Here is a 24,649-nt window from a genome sequence, read left to right as displayed (position 1 = left end):
CAGGTTCTCTCAGATACCATATTCTGTGTCCTTACTGTAATATTTCAAAATAGCTTTATCTAAAACAATTTATTCAGAGTCTACTAAAGGCTGATTTTTGCTTTAAACAATTTATACTGAGGGTTTTAAATATCTGTGGAGTTGCCAGAAACTTGCCCAATCCTGAAATCAAGATTGGCAAAGCAAAAAGAGGTTCCTCACCTTGTGCAGTAACTGTGGTTCTTCTTCAAGTAATGTCCTTACGGGTGCTCCACTCTAGATGACTTTACAGAAGTACCCCTGATGGAGGGGTGAGACTTCAGAGTTGAGTGCAATACTGACCATAGTACAGTCGAGCCAAATATAGCATCAGATGCCTAGTCACAGGTGCTGCATAATGCTCAGCAAATGTATAAGCAGATGCCGAAGTCGCTGCTCCGCAGATTTCTGTGATCGGAACATTATTGAAGAAGGCTATGGAAGTTGACAGAGATCTTGTAGAGCGAACTCAAGCTCCAGAAGGAGGTTCAAGATCATATGCACAATAGCAGTAGTTAATGCAGTTCAATATCCATCTAGGGAGTCTTTGCTTAGAGACCGAGCATCCTTTATATCTGTCTGCGATGGAGAGGAATAGTCTTGGAGATTTTCTGAAATGTTTGGTCCTTTCCAAATAGAAGTTTAATGTCCTCTTAACGTCGAATGTGTGTAGTGTTGCTTCCCTTTTATCTTGGTGAGGTTCGGGATAGAAGACTGGGAGGTGGATCAGCTGATTTACGTGGAAGGCTGAAGGTATTTTTGGTAGGAATTTGGGGTGTGATTGTAATGTGACCTTGTCTTTGAAGAAAATTGTATAGGGCGGGGGTATGCTATTTGGGCCCCTATTTCTCCCACTCTCCGAGCAGACGTTATGGCCACTAGGAATGCAGTTTTCATAGAGAGGTGCAGAAGCGAACAACTGGCCATAGGCTCAAAGGGAGGTCTTGTAAGACAAGGTTAAGGTCCCATGCTGGTATAGAATCTCTGATTTGAGAGTAAAAATTACTCATACCTTTAAGAAATCTTTTTGTTGTAGGATGAGCGAACACAGAATGACCATCTATCTTCTGATGGAAGACGTTGATGGCAGCAAGATGTACCTTCACCAAGATTAAAGATAGCCCTGATTTCTTTAATTCTAAGATGTGGTCTAGCACAACTGGTAAAGGAGAGGATGTAGAGCTTGTGACACTACGCCCCATATTCTTCATAGATATATTGTTATGATATGAATATGGCATAACTACAACATGTTGTATGCAAGATGGGTCATGTGAGATATTATTAGAAAGGTTATGATTTACTGAATATGATTATCCTATTTGTATGCATCAATTCTGTATCAGGAAGCTAGGAATATTGACTATGTATCAATTGCAAAAGTGTTTGCACCTGGTGAACGCCCACCAGACAAAATGCAATCAATCTGGCTGGTTAGTCAATAAGCCATTAGGAAGGACAATAGGATTTTGAAGATGCTGATCTCCCACCTTCCTGAGAAGCTTCCTGGGATGCTGCTTTGACACTGCAGGGTCATGTGATCATGTCACCTGGTACTGGAAACCATCTTGGAACTGCTAGTATTTTTACACTAGGAGGGGCTGGGGATCAAACTGGGAAACAAAGGATTCACGCCATATGTAAATTCTATTTAAGGCTGGGAGTGAGTTAATCAGGGTCGGTTCTTCACTGAATCCTGGCCCAAGATGACTGCTAAAAACACCTAAGACTGAACTGGGGCAAAACTGGACCCAGGCTAGAAGGTGTCTGGCCTGTGAACTGAATAATCTGGAATTCTATGCTGCAAGCAAAAGAAGTTTGTTTTCAAGAATCTCCGCAACCTACTTAAAACAACGTTTAGGATGAGAAATTACTACTTGTATCCAGTTCCTTTAGTGTATTACGTTTAGTTTCCATGTTTGCTTTATTTGCTCAGTGATCTACTTTGATCTGTTTCCTATCCCTTATAATCACTTAAAATCTATCCTTTGTAGTTAAACAAACTTGTTTTGTTTTCTAAAACGCAGTTTGTGCAATTTATAACTGGGTGTGGAGGGGGAAGCAAAAAGCTGTGCATATCTTTCCTCCACATTGAGGGAGGGAGCAAATTTCATGAGTTTACGCTGTACAGTTTTCTGTGCAGCGCAAGACAATACAATTTTGGGTTTACACTCCAGAGGAGGTGTGCACTTGAGTACTGGGCAATCCCCAAGCTGAGTCTTCCGACACAGAGCTGATCTCAGTATCTGTGTCTTTCTGCAGCTGGGCATGTCCCTATCTGTATGTGTGTGTGATGGAGAAGGCTTGAGGGTCTGGCTCAGCAGGACAGGGTGAGGGAGCTCAGGCTGGTGGAATGAGCAGGCTCAGTGGGACCCCAGTATATCAGATGGCAGCCTGGAGTCGGGGGTAACCTGTCACAGAGGTAAGTTGTCTTGCATCACACCACGGTTGGACTCTCTTCCATTTTTGAATGTACGTGTGATGAGCAGTTATTTTCCTGCTATGTAACAGTATCTCTTTCACATCCTCAGAGTAGTTCATTTCTAAACTTTGGAACCATCAAGGAGCTATGCTTTGGGTCAGAGAACTTGTAGATTGGGATGATGGATCTGGCCCACATCATGAGAAAGGAGATGAGGAACCCGGTGGAGAGTGGTTGGCAGAAAAACCACCGAGAAAGGTATGGGAACCATGTCTGTCTTGGCCACGTTGGAGCTATAAAATAACCCTAGCCCTTTCTCTCTTTATCTTGAATGTGACCCTGGATATTAGCGGAACTGGTGGAAAAGCATATAATAGATGCCTGTTCCATCTGAGGAGAAAAGCATCTCGGAGAGAATGGTGACCCAGGCCTGCCCTGGAGCAGAACTGGGAGAATTTCTTGATCTTGGCTGTGACGAATAGGTATATATTTAGAATTCCCCAACGTCTGAATACGTTGCGAAGGATGGTGGTGTCTATTTCCCATTCATGATCTTGGGGAAATTTTTTGCTGAGAATATCCGCTGTAGCACTCTGTATGCCCCGAAGGTAGGTTGCTGAGATGTTGATGTGGTGACAAATGCATCAATTCCATAGTTTCACTGCCTTGGCACACAGTGAAGGTGATCTTGCTCCATCCTGGTGGTTTATGCAGAACATACATGCAATGTTGTCTGTCATAATCTTTACATATTTGCTTGTGATCAGTGGTAGGAAGTGTGAGCAGACGTTCCTGACTCCTCTGAGCTCTAATAAGTTGATATGCAGTGTGGATTCGAGAGGGAACCACTTGCACTGAATGGTATATGAATTCCAGCTGTTACAGTGGGGTGAAAGTGGACTTTTGGGTGTTTAGTTGTAGTCCCAGCTGCAGGGATAGATCTATTGTCTTTTGTGTATCGGTGAAGGAATGTGCTTTGAGCAGGCAATCGTCTAGATATAGAAATATCATGAAGTCTTGTTTGCGAAGGTGTGCAGCTACCACAGAAAGCACCTTTGAGAAAACCCTAGGCGTAGATGATAGACTGAATGGGAGTACCTTGTATTGGAAGTGATCTAGATCCAGAGTGAATCTTAAGAACCTACTGTGGGATGGGTGGATTGTGATATGAAAGTAAGCATCTTGTATGTCGAGGGCCGAGAACCGGTCCCTCTGGTCCAGAGATGGGATTACAACTGCCAAGGTAAACATCTTGAAGCGTTGTATTTTTACAAATTTGTTGAGTGCCCTTGGATCCATTCTTTTTCTGTATCAGGAAGTATTTGGAATAGAAACCCTTCCCTGTGTGTTGGGAGGGACCTGATTCTATAGCACCTAATTTTCGGAGGTGGCTTGTTTCACGTAAAAGGTGCTCATGATAAAGGTCCCTGAAGACGGATGGGGGGAGGGGGGAAGAGGTGTGGAGGAGGTAAAGTGGATTGAATATCCCTTAGAGATGATCTCTAATACCCACTTGTCTATGTATCAGAGGGGTAGCCGTGTTAGTCTATATCCACAAAAACAACGAGGAGCCTGGTGGCACCTTAAAGACTAACAGATTTATTTGGGCATAAGCTTTGTGGGTAAAAAACTCCACTTCTTCAGATGTATGGAGTGAAAATTACAGATGCAGGCATAAATATACTGACACATGAAGAGAAGGGAGTTACCTAACAAGTGGAGAACCAGTGTTAACAAGGCCAATTCAGTCAGGATGGATGTGGTCCACTCCCAATAATTGATGAGGAGGTGTCAATACCAAGAGAGGGAAAATTGCTTTTGTAATGAGCCAGCTGCTCCCAGTCCCTATTCAAGCCCAAATTGATGGTGTTAAATTTGCAAATGAATTGTAGCTCTGCAGTTTCTCTTTGAAGTCTATTTTTGAAGTTTTTTTCTTGAAGGATGGCTACTTTTAAATCTGTTACTGAATGTCCAGGGAGATTGAAGTGTTCTCCTACTGGCTTTTGTATGTTACCATTCCTGATGTCTGATTTGTGTCCATTTATTCTTTTACGTAGAGACTGTCTGGTTTGGCCAATGTACATGGCAGAGGGGCACTGCTGGCACATGATGGCATATCACATTAGTAGAGATACAGGTGAGTGAGCCCCTGATGGTGTGGCTGATGTGGTTGGGTCCTCTGATGGTGTCGCTAGAGTAGATATGGAGGCAGAGAAGGCAACAGGGTTTGTTACAGGGACTGGTTCCTGGGTTAGTGTTTCTGTGGTGTGGTGTGTAGTTGCTGGTGAGTATTTGCTTCAGGTTGGAGGGCTGTCTGTAAGCGAGGACTGGCCTGCCTTCCAAGGTCTGTGAGAGTGATGGATTGTTTTCCAGGATAGGTTGTAGATCGTTGATGATGTGCTGGAGAGGTTTTAGCTGGGGGCTGTACATGATGGCCAGTTGTGTTCTGTTATTTTCCTTATTGGGCCTGTCCTCTAGTAGGTGACTTCTGGGTACCCGTCTCACTCTGTCAATCTGTTTCCTCACTTCCCCAGGTGGGTATTGTAGTTTTAAGAACGCTTGATAAAGATCTTGTAGGTGTTTGTCTCTGTCTGAGGGATTGGAGCAACTGCGAGTGTATTTTAGGACTTGGCTGTAGACAATGGAATGTGTGATGTGTCCTGAATGGAAGCTGGAGGCATGTAGGTAAGTATAGCGGTCAGTAGGTTTGTGGTATAGGATGGTGTTTATGTGACCATCACTTATTTGCACTGTCGTGTCCAGGAAGTGGATCTCTTGTGTGGACTGGTCCAGGCTGAGGTTGATGGTGGGGTGGAAATTGTTGAAATCCAGGTGGAATTCTTCAAAGGCCTCCTTCCCGTGGGTCCATATGATGAAGATGTCATCAATGTAGCGCAAGTAGAGGAGGGGCGCTAGGGGACGAGAGCTGAGGAAGCGTTGTTCTAAGTCAGCCATTAAAAAGTTGGCATACTGTGGGGCCGTGCGGGTACCCACAGCAGTGCCACTGACTTGAAGGAATAAGTTGTCCCCAAATCTCAAATGGTTGTGGGTGAGGACAAAGTCACAAATCTCAGCCACCAGGAGTGCCGTGGCCTCATCAGGGATACTGTTCCTGACAGCTTGTAGTCCATCCTCATGTGGAATATTGGTGTAAAGAGCTTCTACATCCATGGTGGCCAGGATGGTGTTTTCAAGAAGATCACCAATGCATTGTAGTTTTCGCAGGAAGTTGGTGGTGTCTCGAAGATAGCTAGGAGTGCTGGTAGTGTAGGATCTGAGGAGAGAGTCCAAATAGCCAGATAACCCTGCTTTAAGAGTGCCAATGCCTGAGGTGATTGGGCGTCCAGGATTTCCAGGTTTATGGCTCTTGGGTAGCAGATAGAATACCCCTGGTCGGGGCTCTAGGGGTGTGTCTGTGTAAATTTGTTCCTGTGTTATAGCAGGGAATTTCTTGAGCAGATGGCGCAGTTTCTTTTGGTACTCCTCAGTGGGATCGGAGGGTAGTGGCCTGTAGAATGTGGCGTTGGAGAGCACTCTCCTGTTCATAATCCGACCTATTCATGACTACTACAGCACCTCCTTTGTCAGCCCCTTTGATTATAATGTCAGTGTTGTTTCTGAGGCTGTGGATGGTGTTGCATTCTGTACGGCTGAGGTTATGGGGCAAGTGATGCTGTTTGTTCACAATTTCAGCCTGTGCACATCTGCAGAAGCACTCTATGTAAACATCTGTCTATGGTTATGGTTATACGCTCCCAGCTTTGACTAAAAGGACTAAGGCAAATGTGGAGATGTTCGAGTTGTTGTAGCAAATGAAATTGGGGGCAGTAATGTGGGGCCTCAATGTTGTCTGGATGTAGAAGGTTGTGATGTCGATGATTGTGGGGTAATCTCTGTTTTTGCATTCTTTGTCTCTTATTTTGGGGTTCATAATGCCTCTGGGGAGGAAGAAAGTGAGCCAGCAGGGATCTCTGTTTTGTCTGATACTTACTATATCTCCTTGTTTGGTCAGGAGTGTAAATACCCAGAGAATGTAATGTGGCCCTAGAATCTTTCAATGTGTGGAGGGATTAGTCCATTCTTTATGCAAATAATTTTGATCCTTCAAATGGGAGGTACCCTACCATGTCTTGTAAAAGCCAGAGAGGTGAAGCGAAGAAACTCTCCTCATGACCACTGCTATCGAGATGGAACAAGCAGCTGTATCAGCAGTGTCCAGCAAAGCCTGTAATGCTGTCCTCGTGAGGAGCTGACCTTAAGCAATAATTGCCTGAAATTGCTCTTTTTGATCTGATGGGAGGTGCTCAATAAAGGTGTTTAACTTGGAGTAACTGATATGGTTGCATTTTGCCAATAGGGCTTGGTAATTAGCAGTCCTAAATTGTAGGGTCACTGAAGAATATGATTTACATTCAAATAAATCCAGTCGCTTCCAGTCCTTGTCATATGCTGTCGTTTTAGTGTGGTGGTGTCTGCCACGTTTGTTAACAACATTGACAACCAGGGAATTTGCGGATGGGTAAGAAAATAAAAAGTCCATGTCTTTAAAGGGCACATATTTTTTGCCTGCCTGTTTGCATGTAGAAGATATTGTAGCTGATGTCTACCACATAGATTTTGAGCAAGGCCTCACTGATGGGGAGTGCAATTTGGGCCGATGATCATGTCTACAAGATGTTGATCACTTTGCGCTGTGACTCTACGACATCTTCAAGCGAGATTTGTAGCGAATCCACTATTTTCTTAAAGAGGTCTTGCAACTGCTTGAAGTCATCTGTTCTAGATGGTGGGAGAGGCACAACAGCTTCATCAGGAAAGATGAGGAAATGTTGGTCACAGGTGTAGCCTCCTTGTTTAATCTCTCCTCCTGTTCCTCAAAGATCCTCAAGATTTGGTATCTATATGCTGCCCATGGGTCCCAGTATGGCCACTGAAGTGGTGCAAAGGGCCTGGATGGGGGCACCAAGGGTGTTCATACCAAGTGGGTGTGCCTTGTCTACCCTGATGATAGGTTGAAGGTGCATTGGTTTCTACGTGGCTAGATGAATGTTGTAATATCGAGCCTTGCACAGACACTGAGTATAGGTCATCCCCATCATCTACTTCGTCGTTGCTTGACGGGGTGGAGCAGTCATGGATGGTGAAGGAGATTGTCTTGGTAGCACATGTAAGACAGGGAACTGAGACGTAACCAGTACTGCAGTCATGTCGATGCCTAGCAAAGGTGATTCAGGCATCTCAGAGACCATCAAGTCTTTAGGGAACCAAAATTCCTTTGTTACTGAAGCAGCCATTGGCTGAGCAGAGGCCGTTGAAGTGGAAAGAGTCAACGATAACGGAGGTATTCTGTGGGCCAACAAATGGCCAGCAGATGTTGCCCTAGCCTTTTGTGGGGCTGAAGTACTCAGTACCAAGTCTCTATAAGACTCCGTTGGTTCAATTTTAGAGGAGCTGCATTGTTCTTCGCAGCTCCTTTCCCCTCAACAGTACCGATCTAGACGAGCCTGCCCCCTTACGATCTTTGCACTTACTGGCAGTACCTGAGGATCATGCAGCCTTGTGGGTACCTAGTCATGGGTCACTTGGTACCAAGGTAGTCAACCTTGTAGGAGACCTCATTCTCTTGGGTGATTCCCTACTCACGGGACTTGTGGCCTGCTTTTTTGAGACTTTTTGAGAGGAATCCAAGGATTTCCTCTTTGAAGTCACCAGAATGCTGAGCCGACAATGTTGACAGGATCAGCCTCATCAGGAATCGTTGTATGGCGGGAGGAAGGTAATGTCCTAGGTCTGGAGGCTGGTCAGAGTTAGTTTTCCATCATGAGCCGTGTTAACTTTAGCTCACATTTTTTTCTAGCTCTTGATTTAAGTTTGAGGCAAAATGTGCTCTTCTGAGGCACCTGTTACTTTCCAAGGCAGCAAATGCTGTAGGAATGGCCATAGCTGACAGGAATGGGTTCTAGACAGAAGAGGCAACGTTTAAACCTGGGGGAGCCAGACCCTTTTTAGGGTTCACTTCCCAAAAGGGAAGAAACGAAGGAAAATTAACTTACACTAGGGTAATAACTAGGGCTCCATGTCTGTCAGGGAGGTTGTGGAAGTCACTGATTCTGTGACTTTCCACGACCTCGGAGACTTCTGCAGCAGCCAGTATGGATGACCCTAGGGCCACCAAAGCAGCTGGCCTGGGTGCCAGCTGCTGAGGCAGCCCTGGGTACAGCCACACCAGCCACTGCTGGAGCGACTCCACAACCAGCCGCTTGGGTGGCCCTGCAGCCAGCCGCACCAGTGCGGCTGGAGCAGCCCAGGGGCCAGCCACACCAGCCGCTACTCAGGCGGCCCTGGGCAAGTGGCCTGAGGATATAGTAAGCTGGCCCTGGGGACCGCCCCACCTGGCCCCAGGGACCGCTTGAGCAGCAGTCCTGGGATTGACTGGAGCAGCCGCTGCTCAGCGGGCCCCCAGCAGCTTAGGCTGCTGGCCTCAGTGACTCCCAGCAACAGTCCCAGGGGCAGCTGGAGCAGCAGTGGGCAGGTGGTCCCGGCAGTGGCTGGAGCAGCCGCTGCTCGGCAGCCCCCAGCAGCTGGTGCCACTGACCCTGGCACCACCCTCTCCCCCAAGCAGCGGCTGCCCCCTGCACCGTCCATCCTCCCTGTGCCCCCAAGCTACGATTTACAGTACAAGTCATGGACAGGTCATGGGCGTGAATTTTTGTTTATTGCCTGTGAACTGTCCATGACTTTTACTAAAAATACCCATGAGTAAATCATAGCCTTAGTAATAATTATTCTACAAGCAAAATAAGAATTATTTTTATGTGGGAGGGGAGAAAAGGAAAAGGAAAAGAAAAAGTAGTAATAACACTAATGGAAGCTCTATTACTATGTCTAATACTGAAGGAAACAAATAAGAAAAGGCTAAGAGAACTCTGCCAATGGATTCTGCTAAGGCTACGTCTCAGGCCCAGGGTGGTTGAGAAGGAACTCAGGGTGGTAGCAACAAGGCAGAGTACTAGAAGAGGAGAGCACATGTGCGGGCTGAACGGACACTGCTACCTAAAATCTCCGATCTGGGGTGCAGGGATGCAAATACACCTAGAGTGGAGCACCCACAGGGACACTACTCGAAGAAGAACAGCTTCTATTCGCCTTTAGTCACAGATTGTAACTAATAAAATGGTTAAAGTTGGACAAAAACTTTAAAATAAGATTATGAAGCAGCTCTGAGAGTCCACTGCCCAGCTGACCTGGGAAATATTTTCCTATTTTAAATACACATTAGAAACATTTTTCCCTAACTCAAACCACCACATATATTTTCTCTTCAATACATAATAGAATTACATTTTTAGAGTCTCAGCATGGATCTCTGCAAATGATTTCATTAAGTTATTTTCCAGTGGTGCATTAAGTAACAATAATTATCTACTGTAAATAAATAGGTTTTCTAAAAATATAAGCTACACATATAAACAGGCAGCCTAACAAACTACAGCACCAATTAAGTGCAGCTAAGTATAAGATTAATAACATATATGCTAAATGTTTTTCTTTGACAGCATTATTTTAAAAACAAAACAAAAAAGAAAAGTAGCAATACCTTTCACTTAGCTTTCAGTTTACTAGATAATTCAAAACTTCACAGGCAGTGTTTTAATATTTCAACATATTCCCAAATTATTCCCGCTATATGCCCCAATCCCGCAGTCAGATATATATGAGAGCAAGTGTCCATCCGTGAGGATCCGATTGCAGGACCATGGGCTCAACTGATACAGTATTTGGACATATGTCTTAGGGCAGGTCTTCACTACGGGGGGGGGAGAGGGGGGTCGATTTAAGATACGCAAATTCAGCTACGCGAATAGCGTAGCTGAATTCGGCGTATCGGAGCCGACTTACCCCACTGTGAGGACGGCGGCAAAATCGACCTCCGCGGCTTCCCGTCGACGGCGCTTACTCCTACCTCCGCTGGTGGAGTAAGTGCGTCGATTCGGGGATCGATTGTCGCGTCCCGACGAGACGCGATAATTCGATCCCCGAGAGATCGATTTCTACCCGCCGATTCAGGCGGGTAGTGTAGACCTAGCCTTAGAAGTGACATCTTAATAGATGTGCAAAATATTGCGCTCTCTCTCTCTCTCTCTCTCTAAAATGAAGCCTCATTATAAATATCTTAAGACTTCCCCCCCCCCCAAAGTCAAATTTATATTTGTTCATTTATGTTAGTTTAGTTTGTGGATTTTTTTCACATTTATTATCTGTCTGCTGCACAGAATGGGTTCAAATGACCTTCCTGTTTTCTTTTCTCTATTGCTGAAAAATGACAAAGAGTTTCTCATGTTAATGTCCTGATTGATTTTTAAGTGCACTTCAGTTAAAATGATTAAAGGAAAATTCTGAAAAAATGAAGTCAAGGATGGAAGGTAACCATGGAGGAAATTAGCATGCTGTTACTAGAAAAATGAAGAAAGATCACTGGAAAAAAAGAGAGAAAACAACTACAAAATGCTTTCTATTATAAGATTATTACTGTCACTAAGCATTTAAAAAGAATGCCATGAAAGTAGATCTTCAAAATATCCAGAGAACTTTTTTAATCACACAGATGCATTCAGGAGGATTTTCAAGATTTCGTTTAAGAAAACTCATTTAATCTATATTTGTTTTCTATGTACTTTGCAGAGGCCCTGTTACATTTTAATAAAGCAGCAAGGTAGGAAATCTAATGGTTAGTTTAGCACTTTCCAAGTGATGTTAACACTAACAATGCTCTATTACCACACTAAATACAAATGCTAATGATGTGGTGTCAGAGAAATACATCAGATTGACAACTCAACCAATCAGGATAGATTTCTGACAGTCAAATCTATGATCAAAAAGTTAAATGCAAGGAAAATATTACTAGAATAAAGAAAATATAGATGGTATCTTTGCAATTAACTCAGTCACTGTTAATGAATGATGATTTATATCAATCAGGCTAAATTATCATATAGTATTCATGCCACAGTTGAAATGCCCATTCATGGCAGAAGAACACAGGGTCAAAAGGTAAAAAAATGTTACTTGTCATTATTGTGAGCAGGCTGAATGAGAACTTTGCCACTGAGTTTCTGTTGGTTTTACTTTTTTTACTCATGGGGAAGTTTTTTAAATAAATAAAATTGTCCCCATCATTCCAAGACTTGTGCAAAAAGCTGGACCTTGCATTCAACCCTACAGATTGCCAACTTTGACTCATTCTGCTTTTCTGGTGGTAATTAGATGCAAAGCAAAGATCCCCAACATCAGAATTTCAATTTATGTTGGTGTAAAACTGGGAAAACACAGTGATGAATTAAACACATAAAATATATCATGAAGCAGTAGGTGTAAAGTTAGTTAGCTTTGAAAAGGTCAAATTCTTACCTGAGATATATCTGTCATGCGCTAAAGAGATAAGAGGAACAATGGCTTTCCCTACATAAACACTTTCTTCTGTTTCACCATCATCAAACACATAAAAAGTCAAAGATTCCGATTTTAAATATTGGTCTAAATCTGCATTCATTGGCACTGGAAAACACATGTGATCGTCAAATTGAGGGCTGTTGCTGCTATGAATGATGGGAGTATCATGGTCTGCAAAATCAAAGAACTTGTAGACAACATAAGGATTTGGCTGACGGTGGTTTTTTCGGGACTTGAGATTGTTACAACATTTTATTGTAATATGAAGCTCATTTAAGTCGCCATCTGCTGAAGTGCTGACTTGGGCAGTTCTGTGTATCGGCTGCTTTAACTGAAAAAAGCACATGTTAATTAAAACCCGTTAGAATTCTTATCCTGGTGCAGAAGAGCTATATAAAAAGCAAAAACAGCTGCCTGCTTAAATGACAACCAAACTACTGTTTAACTAACTTAGTGTGTCAAAACTTTACTTGAACAATAAATTTCAGTAACTTTGGTTATAAGCATTGGGGAAGAAGAGATTAATCCTTTCATATCTACTACTTATTTGTTTTCTTCTTATAAAATTTTATGATCCATGTGCCAGTCAGAGCTGGGCAAATAGTGGATTTTTCAGTTGGCTGACAATTCAAAAAAAATTGAAAAAAAATTTCATTTTGAGTTAAACCAAAACAAATTCTTTTAAAATTTTCATTGAATTGAAAAGTCAGAATAAAATTTGAGTGGGGTTGAATGAAATGTTTTGTTCAACCCAACCGAAATTTTTTTTGTTTTGATTGAGGGCATTTTAAGCAAAAGCAAAAGGGGACTAGGTTCACAAGATGGCTAGAAGAGAAAGTGGCAGCAGCATTCTTCTTCTAACTTTTAACTCACTTATGTTGTGGGAGATACAGATTCAGTTCCCCGTCTGCCTGATGTGGAGCAGGGATTTGAACTTAGGTCACCCACAGTGCAGGAAAGTGCCCTATGAATTAGGGAATCGGGATTCTAGTACGGATTCTTCTCAATCTTGTTGTTGAAGCTCTTCCACTTTTTATAAATAATTAATAGTTATTTTAGCAGGGACTTCAATTTAGGTCTTAGGAGAGTGCCCAAGTCATTCTCACTCTCTTTTCTTGGTCCAATGACTATTCATTAATTATTCATAGTGGCAATTCACAGTCATCCTACCTAAGAGCCCTAATCACTGGGCCAAAAGTTATAAGGAGGCTGCCTTCTCCTAAAGCTCTCTCGTGACTCCAACCCAAAAAACATTCAACCAAACAAAAAACTTCAATTTTGGGGGAAACTATTCTCCAAACTTTACATAAAATTGGGAATAGTTTAAAAAATTCACCGAGCCCTAACTCAGTCAGTCCAAAAAACTATTATTGTCATTGTTCTATAGGTAATCAAATGAACTATAGTATAAAATTATATTAGTATTTTTAACCCTATAAGATGAAAAAGTCAAGCATCTCATCCTTCACTTATTCCTATCCCTATTCAATGTCCAGATATAATTTTTATAATTATAACCTCATTTGTACATACATTTTTCAATAATTTAAAATTAATTATCCAAATTAATTGCTAGTGTGTCTCTAGAGTTACACCAGGGATTTATTTGTCCCAGTTATTTCCCACCCCAGGATCCAAAGCCTTTATTTTAAAAAATCAGCATATAAAGAGCAATAATAAAATGTTCTGAAGTGTAGCAATACCCTACAACTGATATTGGTGCAATCGTACTGTAAAGTCAATGGAATTTTCTTAATTTATTACATACAATCTTCAACACCTTGCATATTCTGGGGGGAGGTGGACATAAATTTTGCACAAGACCTGTATACCCCATGGCACTCTTGTAGACTAAGAATTCCACAGCAGCTTCAATTGTAATTTTAATATTGATATTTTAAAATTAAATATAAAAATCAGTAATCCAATGGAGCTCAGTATCTCCCCTCTTATTTATTTTGAAATTAAATTAATTATTCTATCTCCACATTTTTAGTTTTTAATATGCCAGAGACACTTGTATTGCCAGCGCATGACTGCACTGCAGAAGTTGGTGGGGGAAGATGGAACTTTTGTTTGAGGTGTGGCTTTTGATATCTGGACAATTTGATTTTGTGGGATAAAGCACATTAGAGTAATCTTTCTCTAAAATGATCAATTAATGTTGTCACTAGAGAACACAGTTTCAGATTTATCAACTGAGAGAATGGAGAATTTCACACCTCTCAGAGCTATTGTTTCAGGCTACTAGACTCAGGGAGATAATCTGTTTGTAACAGATTGTATTAGGGTCACATTTTCAAGATCACTGTATCTTCGTGACCATAAGGGTTAGGGTTTTTTTTGTTATTTTTAAATAAATAAAAGCTTAGATTCTGGAGCACAATACAGCAACTAGTTGTGAAGGTGAGGAATATACTGGGCCCTTCACATCATAATATTATCTGTGTTCAAATTATAACAGGAAATATTTCTGAAAGCAGAAGAGATTCAGCCAGGTGTGTAAGGTTTCTTTCCACCCTATTTCCCCACAAAATACAGATTCTAATGCTTGTTTTAACAACTGCCAGCAGCCACCAATTAAATGACCACACCACACCTCTAAGTGTGTGGGGGGGGAGGGTTGTCTGGCTGGCAGAGGGAAAGGGAACAGTGCTCTGCGGGTCTACAGATGGGAGGGAGAGGAGAGAGGTCAGAAGCTGCTGCAAAAGGGGGGAATGGGTCAGCGTGGTGATGCTGACTCATCCCCTGGGAATGGAAGGGTAGAAAAGGGACAACCCCGGGTGGGATAAGCCCCTTTTCAAAGAGCATGCGAGGCAGCACCCACCCTCACTCCCTTTAGGTGGCAAAAACACAAATTTGGTCAGGACCTGCTGTGGGCATTGTGCTAGTCGCCCCTTTTTAGGTGGCTGGGAAGGAATTTTTTGCTCACCACCAGCTTGGCCTAGGTGGAGTGCAGGGTTTTTTTTGCCCTCCCCACAGCACGTTCAGGGAGGGCTTTGTTAATGTGAAGCGTGAAGGGAGTTAAATAATGAGTTGCGACATATAGTCTAAGTGTGGGGCGGATGTCCAGTGCAGGTACTCCATAGGTAGGGCCCTACCAATTTCATGGTTGTGAAAAACATGAACTCTGATCTCCCCCGTGCTGCTGGGAACCCCCCAACTGGGGGGCTCCTAGTTGCAAGTGCTGGCCGGGCTGGGGAGGGACAAGACTTGTCCTTCCCCTGTATGGCTGCTCTCAGGGGGAGCGGGGGAAATCAGACCCACCTTTGAATGCCTCCCCCTTCTGCAGGAAGCTCTGGGGCTGGGCAACAGCCCCGGAGGTTCCTGCAGCCAGAGGAGGTTTGTGAAGGTGAGTCCAACCTCTCCCTGCTGCTGGGCGTGCCGTAGCCTGGGGATCCTAGCTGCGAGTTCCCACTGGGCTGGGGAGGGACATGACTTGTCCTTCCCCTGCATGGCTGCTTGGGGGGTGGGGGGAAATCAGACCCACTGGGTACCTTTTGGGTTGGGACCCCAACAGTTACACCACCATGTAATTTCAGATGTAAACATCTGAAAACATGAAATTGACCAATTTAAAAACCCTCTGTTCATGAAAGTGATCAAAATGGACCGTGAATTTGGTAGGGCCCTATCCTTAGGGAAGATATACAGTGACTGGATAAACGGCTTAGTAAAAGCCTTAAAAAGTAGATGTTGGTTAAAGGAATGAAATAGGGGTGGATTTAGGGCTCCTATGAATGATCTGGCAGGGAGCCAACCTCCTTTCTTATAGCCCACCTTTACCCTCCTATGAGAGGGGTGTGTATGGTAAGGTACAAGCAATGGGTTGGCTGGTGAGACCTGGACGGAAAAAGACAGGGGGCTGCCGGAAGCCCCCTGGGTAGTTATTGAATGAACATGGGATTACCTGCACTGTCAGGGCCAGCTTTAGGCCGAATAGACCGATTCCCCGGAATCGGGCCCCGCACCTTAGGTGCCTTTTTAATTTTTTTTCAATTTAAATTTTTTTTTTAATTTAAATCTTCGGCGGCCCCGCTCCCCTGGCCAGAGCGCCGGTCGGAGCACGACAGCCCTGCGGCCCCACAACCCTGGACGGAGCGCCGCAGCCCCGTGACCCCAGCCGGAGTGCGGCAAGCCCCGCGGCCCCGGCCGGAGCGTGGCAAGCCCCGCGGCCCCGCTCTCCCGGCTGGAGCTCCGGCCGGAGCACGGCAGCCCCGTGGTCCCACGACCCCAGCCGGAGCACGGCTGCCCCATAACCCCCTTCCCCCGGCCGGCAATCCGAAGTGCCGCCGAAGACTGGGAGCGCCGCCCGGTGAGTACAAGCCCCAGGAATCGGGCCCCGCATTTGCTAAAGCCGGCCCTGTGCACTGTACACTTTTATCTGCCGGGTACTCCCAGACATCTAATAATAAAGTTGCGGCCTGATTAAAACCATATCAAGTGTCTCCTGTCCTTCTTTTGGTATAGCTGGACAATGAAAAGACTCTTCAATTCTTGTAAACACGAAGCCAGAGTAAGAAATTGCAGTACTGTTGGTATTATCAACTGCTATATCATTTTTAACAACTACAAATTGAAAATGCTTGCATTGATCTAAATTTAAGTTACTGCATCAAATTTCTCAGGTTACACTGATGTAAATCTGGAGTAACTCCATTGAAGCCACTCCAGATTTACACTAACAAACTGAAAGCAAAACTGACTCACTATCACATTAGAGAAGGTGTTTCATTTTGTTTAGCTAAAGATTTTTGTTTCCTAAGCCAATGTCAAACATATCTGAACTTCTCCTCTTTTACTCCCTGACTGTTGCTTACTGTTGTTGTGATGCATAAGTAAAGTCATATGTTAAAGTACGTTAATAGACTTCGTTAATAGTCTAGACAAAAAGCAAAAAGTAACAGCTCAGTGTAAAAAATATTAGTTGATTGTAGTATATCTTAAGTAACTTTATTGTAAATTTGTGAAACTATCAAAGAAAAGCTATTTGGTAAAATTATTTACTGTACTGTGTTAAATTGTTTTTGCAATATCAGTCTAACTGATATAAGCAAACACGAAATCCTGTATTTCCATTACGGAATTTCAAATTAACCCCTTTAAATCTGGACTGACTGCAGAATTCTGCAATAGCGCTAATGTATTTTTCATTAACATTTGTAATTTCAAGAGCAAGAAAACAGCCATTTGAGTTTAAAGGATTTGTAAGCATTTTGGAACCAGGCCTTTCTGTATATTCTGTACAACAGTATAGATAACACATAATAAAATAAATAGCAATGGGTCCAATCCTGCAAGGTGATAACACACTGAACTCTGCAAGAGGTGATAATCAGCTCTAATTTTTAGTTACTTGGAGTTCATGAGGCTTCTTTAGCAAACTGGAGGAGATGCTAAGCAACTTGTAAGATCATGGTCAACAGTAGAAATATTGACCTTGCTTTGAAAATTAAAAGCAAGTAATGGAGAATTTCTGTACAGTCATGGTGCAGTTTACAACATTCATTTTTATCTGTGGCAGTTTGAGATATGAACCCAAATACTCATCTCTAGCCTCCTAGATCAGCTATGATCCAGGATGCCTGTGTTTTTCTTCAACAGCAGCTTTTTCTGCCTGTATTGCTGAGAAGTCACGTTGGCTGAGAAAGTTTGAAATGTTGATAACATTTTCCATTTAAATGTTTATCTTTGATTTAAACAAATAAATCAATTTTTTTGGAGAAAAGATGTATTTTGTTTTATAGACACCTTTCACAGGAAGTGGTTTTCTTTTTTTAAATTAGCTCTTGTTTTAGTTGAGTTTTTGCTCACTCTTGAAACCTTTTTGACAGGCCACTTTTGTCTCTCTCTCTCTCTCTCTCTCATTTTCTCCTGACTGAGAAATATAAAACACAGTCTCAACCTGATTATCCAAAGAACAAAGATCTTAAGATTTCTTCTGCTCAAGCACTTCACATGTACTAGAGGGCTGAGCTACTGGGCCAGCCTAGAACTCATGGGTATTGCAGTAGAGCAACATGTAGGAAAAATTTAGCATCTCAGAATCAAGAGAGTTAAACAGAATGTTTACTCATTACTATTTCACTACTTTCGGGCCAAGAAGTTAGCAACAGCTAGTAGTTTTAGTGACAATTAATGACTGATGGTTAAAACCGATTCTCCCTGACACAACCATATATTATATCATACAACTAGTAAAATCAAAAACTTTTCTGTTCAAGATCCCTTAAAAAGCAATGAAGAGAGTTTATATACACAGCAAAAGCTAACAGTGGAAAGAAGCTATTGAACTGAAAGAAAAAAATTTGAACAGCTTACTCTATGTGAATACCAAAAATAAATTAGCTTACCTGTGGGGCTTTTTCATGTTCCTTTAAATTGGATGTTATGTATCCCAGAGCTTTTGACCTCTCTTTGTAGAGTCTGATAGCCTGATCCATAGGAACTCGTAACCTGACCCAGTAATCCACTGTGCCATAGTTTGGGATATGTCCTCCATTTCCTATAGAATATTTTATTATATATAATATTACATACAAAAAAATTAATTACATAAACATTTCAGTAGCAAAGCAAACACTAAAAAGTTAGGAAGTGCCAGAAGTAAGGCCGCCAGTGGAAAATTAATTCTACCCTCTTGTGAATATGCATATGGTCTGACAGCACTGCATCAGTAGTCTATAGCAGAACCAGGAACAGAAGCCAGCTCTCTTGCAGCCAACTCCAGTGCCTAAACAAAAGAGAACATCCTTTTTCTTCTTGTCCATCCTCTGCACTGAATGAGGCACAAGTCTTGTAGAACAAACAGGTGATCATGTGCATATGCATATAATAGTTTTAGTTATAAGGTGGGTGCACAACTGGTTGACAAACAGTATTCAAAGAGAAGTTATCAGTGGTTCGCTGTCAAACTGGGAGGATGTATAAGAACATAAGAATGGCCGTACTGGGTCAGACCAAAGGTCCATCTAGACCAGTATCCTGTCTACCGACAGTGGCCAATGCCAGGTGCCCCAAAGGGAGTGAACCCAACAGACAATGATCAAGTGATCTCTCTCCTGCCATCCATCTCCACCCTCTGACAAATAGAAGCTAGGGACACCCTTCCTTACCCATCCTGGCTAATATCCATTAACGGACTTAATCTCCATGAATTTATCCAGTTCTCTTTTAAACGCTGTTATAGTCCTAGCCTTCACCACCTCCTCAGGTAAGGAGTTCCACAAGTTGACTGTGCGCTGTGTGAAGAAGAACTTCCTTCTATATAGAAGTCCTGCAAGGGTCTGTCCTGGCTCTGGTACTATTCAATATTTTCATTAATGACTTGGATAATGGAACGGAGAGAGTGCTTATAATATTTGCAGATGACACCAAGCTGGGAGTAGTTGCAAGCACCTTAGAGGTCAGGATTAGAATTCAAAATGACCTTGACAAATTGCAGAATTGGTCTGAAATCAACAAGATGAAATTCAGTAGAGACAAATACAAAGCACTACACTTAGGAAGGAAAAATCAAATGCACAACTACAAAATGGGGGAATAACTGGCCAGATGTTAGTACTGCAGAAAAGGAGCTGTGGATCACAAATTGAATATGAGCCAACAGTGTGATGCAGTTGCGAAAACACGTAATATTCTGGGGTGTATTAAAAGGAATGTTGCATCTAAGACACAGAAGGTAATTGTTCTGCTTTACTCGGCACTGATGAGGCTGGAGAATCGTGTCCGGTTTTCGGTGCCACACTTTAAGAAAGATGTGGACAAGAGAGCAACAAAAATGATAAAACATTTAGAAAACCTGATCTATCAGAAAAGGTTTGGGCATGTTTAGTCTTGAAAAATGAACACTGAGGAGGGATTTGATAACAGTCTTCTAAAACGTTAAGGATGTTTTAAAGAGAATGGTGATCAATTGTTCTCCATGTCTGCCGAAGATAGGACAAATAGTAATCAGCTTAATCTGTAGCAAGGGAAATTTAGGTTAGTTATTAGGAAAGACTTTCTAACTAAAAGAATAGTTATGTACTGGAAGAAATTACCAGTGGAGATTGTGGAATCCCAGTCATTTAAGTTTTTTTTAAGACTGGGTTAGACAAACATCCCTCGCCACGCCGCTTCTCGCCGCCCCCATTGGCCTGGGACGGCGAACCGCGGCGAGTGGGGGCCGCGATCGGCCGAACCTGTGGCGTCAGCAGGTAAATAAACTGGCCCGGCCCGCCAGGGTGCTTACCCTGGCGAGCCGCGTGCCAAACGTTGCCGACCCCTGGTCTAGGTATATTTGGTCCTGCATCAGTGCAGAGAAATGGATTAGATGACCTCTCAAGGACTCTTCCAGCCCTACATTTCTATGATTTTATATCATTAAAAACTGTATTAAACAACAGCAAAAAATCCAGAAGCAGAAAACAAGCATGGAACAGTTAAAGTTTGGCAAAATTATAAGCATCTGAAAACACATAATGGAAAGTTAAACCAAATTGCTAGTTTAATTTATCCACATTGTCTCTAATATATGTCATAGCCAGACACCACTACATTGTTATCACTGCTATACACATCCTAAATGTTCATTCCATTATGGGCAAAATTGTTCCCTTCAGGGCCTGCCCACAACTGCTAATTGATCAATGTGAAACGTACATTCACATCCCAGACCAGAATTTGGCCTTGTATATACAATATTTATTTTTTTAAAGTTGTAAAACATTAATTCAGTGCTGTACAAATATGTACTGTTATAACTGTCAGTTAAAATATCACACATAATACACTTTGAAATGTTACTTACCAACTAAAATTGCTGTACTATAGATCCTGCCATTATTTTCCAAGATTTCATGGAACCTCAGCTGACATGCTGCAGCTGTTTCATAATCTGTGGCTAAGGCACGATGAACCTCAAGAGTGATAGTGCTTTTCTGTATGTATTGCAAAAAAAAGTCATCAATGCGCACAAGATACTGTGAAGTGAAGTTATAGGATGGATTAAGACCACGAACTACTGGGGTTGTCTGTAGTTCAAAGTCATAGAATGCATAGGTACAGAAAGTCGCAGGTTCCTGGTCACCAAAAGCATGCACAGCTTCTGTAGAAAATATCACTTTACTGATGTGAATTTCAAACAGGTTTTCTCCTCTTTCTATGTGGACAGTTTCATCAAATTCATCTACTGGATCCTCTGGCAGGATTTCTGGTCTGAATTTGTACTGTTTGGTACCATAGGCAATATCCTTTAGTTGAGCTACAACAAACAACATGAAATTGAACTAAACATGAAAATCTTTTTCTAGTCATCAACAAATGCTGCAACAGAACTCGATTAAATGACTGAATACAGAGAAAATAAAGGGTAATTCAATAATGTTAAAAAAATGTTATTTTTTTCAAACATTTCAGTGCTCCTAATCTGTATAATTGCTTCCAGGTATCAAATGATTCACAAGTTTTATATATGGGGCCTGGTGCTCATATAAGTCACACTTGTATAAATCAGGAATAACTCCACTGAATTCAATGTAGATACACTGGTTTTACACCATAGTTTCAGCGCACTGGAGTTAATAATCGATTGCAAGGCAGTTATGAGAAAGAAGCCTTAAAATGAAACATCTTTTTAAAAAAAGGAAGCACTGGATTAAAAAACATACCAGAGATTTAAGCTACATATTTTTGCAAAGCTGATCGAGGATTAATGACAGAGGGAGTTCCTTATGGAATGCATAGGGTATAAATACCTCCCCCTGATGCATATAGTGGGTCAATACCTCCACCCTACTGGTTTGCCATCTTCCTGTTCCCACCTTGGCTCTGTTCAGGTAAGTCCATCTCCCTTTCTCCTCCCTTCTAATCAAATACATGTGGGACCCGTAAAAGAGCCCCATCCCCTTTTTCTTACTGACCAAAGACCCACTGCATTCAAGTGTGATGAATTTTTGCAGTTGAAGTATACAAATAAGTAAGTATACAAAATAAGTTTTATTTTTGGGGGAAAGAGAAAATAATAAAACCAGGGCCCAAGCCACCATAACATTCTTCAGTACATAGGATACACTTTTATAGTACATAAAAAGAATCGAGCCATTATTAAAATTCTTATTACATTAATCCTTGTTAGTTATTGCTTTTTTATTTTTACATGTAAAATCATATTTTATATGAAAAAGAAAAACAAAGCTGGCTTCACTCAACTCCGCAATAATTTGTGAATTAATGGAAAAAATAAAATGAGTTTTGAAGAATTAAAAGAAGGTTAAATATTAGGAAATAACAGCCATTTCAAATGTAAACTTGAAAATAGAAAAATGAAAAAACAACTGGGTCTAATTTAATATTTTAACAATAAGATAAAAAAGCTGGAGTATTACTGTTTCTAATGTAAGATAAACCAGAGATGTTAAAAATTATTTATGTACAGTAGAACCTCCAAGTTACAAACACCAGATTTATGAACTGACCAGTTTACCACAAACCTCATTTGAAACTGGAGGTATACAATCATGCAGTAGCAGAGATGAGACCAAAAAAAACCAACAACAAATACAGTAGAGTATTGTCTTAAACGTAAACCACTAACAAAAAAAAATAAAGGGACAGCAGCATTTTTCTTCTACACAACATAGTAACATTTCTAAGCTGTATTAAGTCAACATTCAGTTGTAAACTTTTGAAATACCGTAATATTTTGTTAAGAGTTACGAACATTTCAGAATTATAACCAACCTCCATTCCCAAGGTATTTGTAACTCTGAGGTTCTACTATACAACATTTTCTCATACTTGAGACCTCTCTTTTGAGGCAAACATGTGAACTGGTTGCTCTGAAAACCTTTCCAATTTTGCCTTTATGCATAAAGTGACATCAACATTTGCAGTACAACACTATATTTTTTGTGGTGAATACTATAGTTTCAATAAATGTTTAAATCCTAATAATTTAATCCTATATCAAATAGGATCAAAAACTGGATTAAAAATGTACCTTCTAACTTTCGGATGCGTGCAGCCCTAAGGTCAAGAAGATGGACATACTGTTCAAGTTTTAACTCATAATCTTGCTGTAAACCCTCCATCTTCTGCGTCACTGCTTCAACTTCAGTCTGAAAGAATATTAGTAAAGATAGTATATTCTGATAATTTATCATATGTGGGGGAAAAGGTGTCATTTCCTTTTTTTAGCGGAGTTAAAAAATATAATATTAACAGAAATATTCTAAATTATGTACAAGGACAGATGTCAACTGTTGAAATTGAAGAATTAATTTTGGGGAAAACTGGACAGCTCAGGGGACTAATAATGGAATATAGATTAGGTGAATTAATATCAAATAATTTCTTTTAAAAATCAACATTTATTGTTCCAAGTAGCTGCAATAAGAATAGTATCCCCCTATTGCTTAGGAGAGCAGAGATTGTGGTACTGTAGTGACTACAGACTGACAAATACTGACTTTTTAAGTGCACTCATTCTAAGGCTTCTAGATCACCTCTAGTCAGCCCAGACTGGTAGGGGAAGAGAGGTTGCCACTTTTGTATACATTATATACCACAGTTTTAGAGTGGTCACCATTTCTTTGGCACACACCATGGATTTACAATGACGACTAATAGAAAAAAAATCATTTAAATTCAAGATTGAATCCATATTTTGAGACTATGCAAAAATAGCAACCATTTCCAATTAATTAACACAACGATCTATTCTAATTCCAATAGAAATAGACTCAGGTCTTGTCTACACCATGGGGTAATGCATCCTATGGGGGTTGATTTCTAAAGCACAAATATGTTGCGTATTAAATGGTTTGTGTGAACTCTGATGCTGTGTTCTACAGATTTCCTAATGTGCTTTAACACTGCTCTGTGTAGTCAAGCCTCATTTTTAACAATAGTGATTAGCTATTGTTTCAGTTTAATGCTCTAATGTTGTATTTCAAATTTTTATGGGTTTAGAATGACATCCATTATGTGAACAAGGTCTGCAGTTCCAGAGATGAGTTTGCCAGAGGAGGAGTGAACAGAGTAGCTGACTGGGCCAGAAGCTTTGCTTTGCTTGTACACTTCAAATCAGAACTCACATATGGCTGCAGATAGGCTTGTATTCAAGGAATGAGCTAGCAGAGGAAGCTTACAACCATGTGGATCCTGTGGACTAAACCGAACATTGCAGATGCAAACAGGCTACGCTGTCCCTGGCTATGGAACGTGGATTTCATCCACTCCCACCCCTCTGAATTTCACCCTTATAGCCAATATTTATCACAATGGGAAATCTCCCAATGACCTCAAATATATCAATATTTAGTTCTTTATGCTGAAAACTTCCTGAATTCACACATCTTAACCATTAATTCAAATTTCTTGATAGTAAAAAAAGTTAAGGTGCTGCTAATATTAGTATTTTGTTACAGGTTATTTTCCACTGCGAACAGTTTAGTACCTGATAATCTTTGTTAATTTTATGCTGCACAATTAACATATTCCGTGTCTTTTCAAGTTCTTGCACTGTTTCTGCATGTGTTGCTTGAAGCTCCCGCATGGCGTATTCCATGTCTTTATGGATGTCATCTTCTATTTTCTCTAAAAAGGTAAGGTCCCCATTCTTCTGCTGTTTGCGAACCTACAAGAAAAAGTTTGTTTGTTTTCTTATTGGAGAACAATTTTGCAGTACAATTAGGTGTTTGCTTACATGTTTTAATCTACCATGAACAAGACACTGGATATTCAGTCTTATTTTGGCAACAAAATAAAAGATAG

At 41.4% G+C, this 24,649-nt stretch overlaps 1 protein-coding gene across 1 annotated transcript in view; it reads right to left on the bottom strand.

Moving 5' to 3' along the window:
* The window catches only part of RPGRIP1L (RPGRIP1 like), a 131,338-nt gene that overhangs the window by 50,551 nt on the left and 56,138 nt on the right, over positions 1-24,649 (bottom strand). Inside the window, 5 exon segments of the mRNA XM_026652815.2 lie at positions 11,852-12,224; positions 18,247-18,398; positions 20,685-21,137; positions 22,875-22,992; positions 24,333-24,512. Coding sequence (XP_026508600.2) covers positions 11,852-12,224; positions 18,247-18,398; positions 20,685-21,137; positions 22,875-22,992; positions 24,333-24,512 — 1,276 coding nt within the window.

This window comes from Terrapene carolina, unplaced genomic scaffold (assembly GCF_002925995.2).
Source record: "Terrapene carolina triunguis isolate 2854851 unplaced genomic scaffold, T_m_triunguis-2.0 Scaffold130, whole genome shotgun sequence".
NCBI lineage: Eukaryota > Metazoa > Chordata > Testudines > Emydidae > Terrapene > Terrapene triunguis.
The sequence above is the reverse complement of the archived record's forward strand: the minus strand, read 5'-3'. Positions and strand labels throughout refer to the sequence as shown.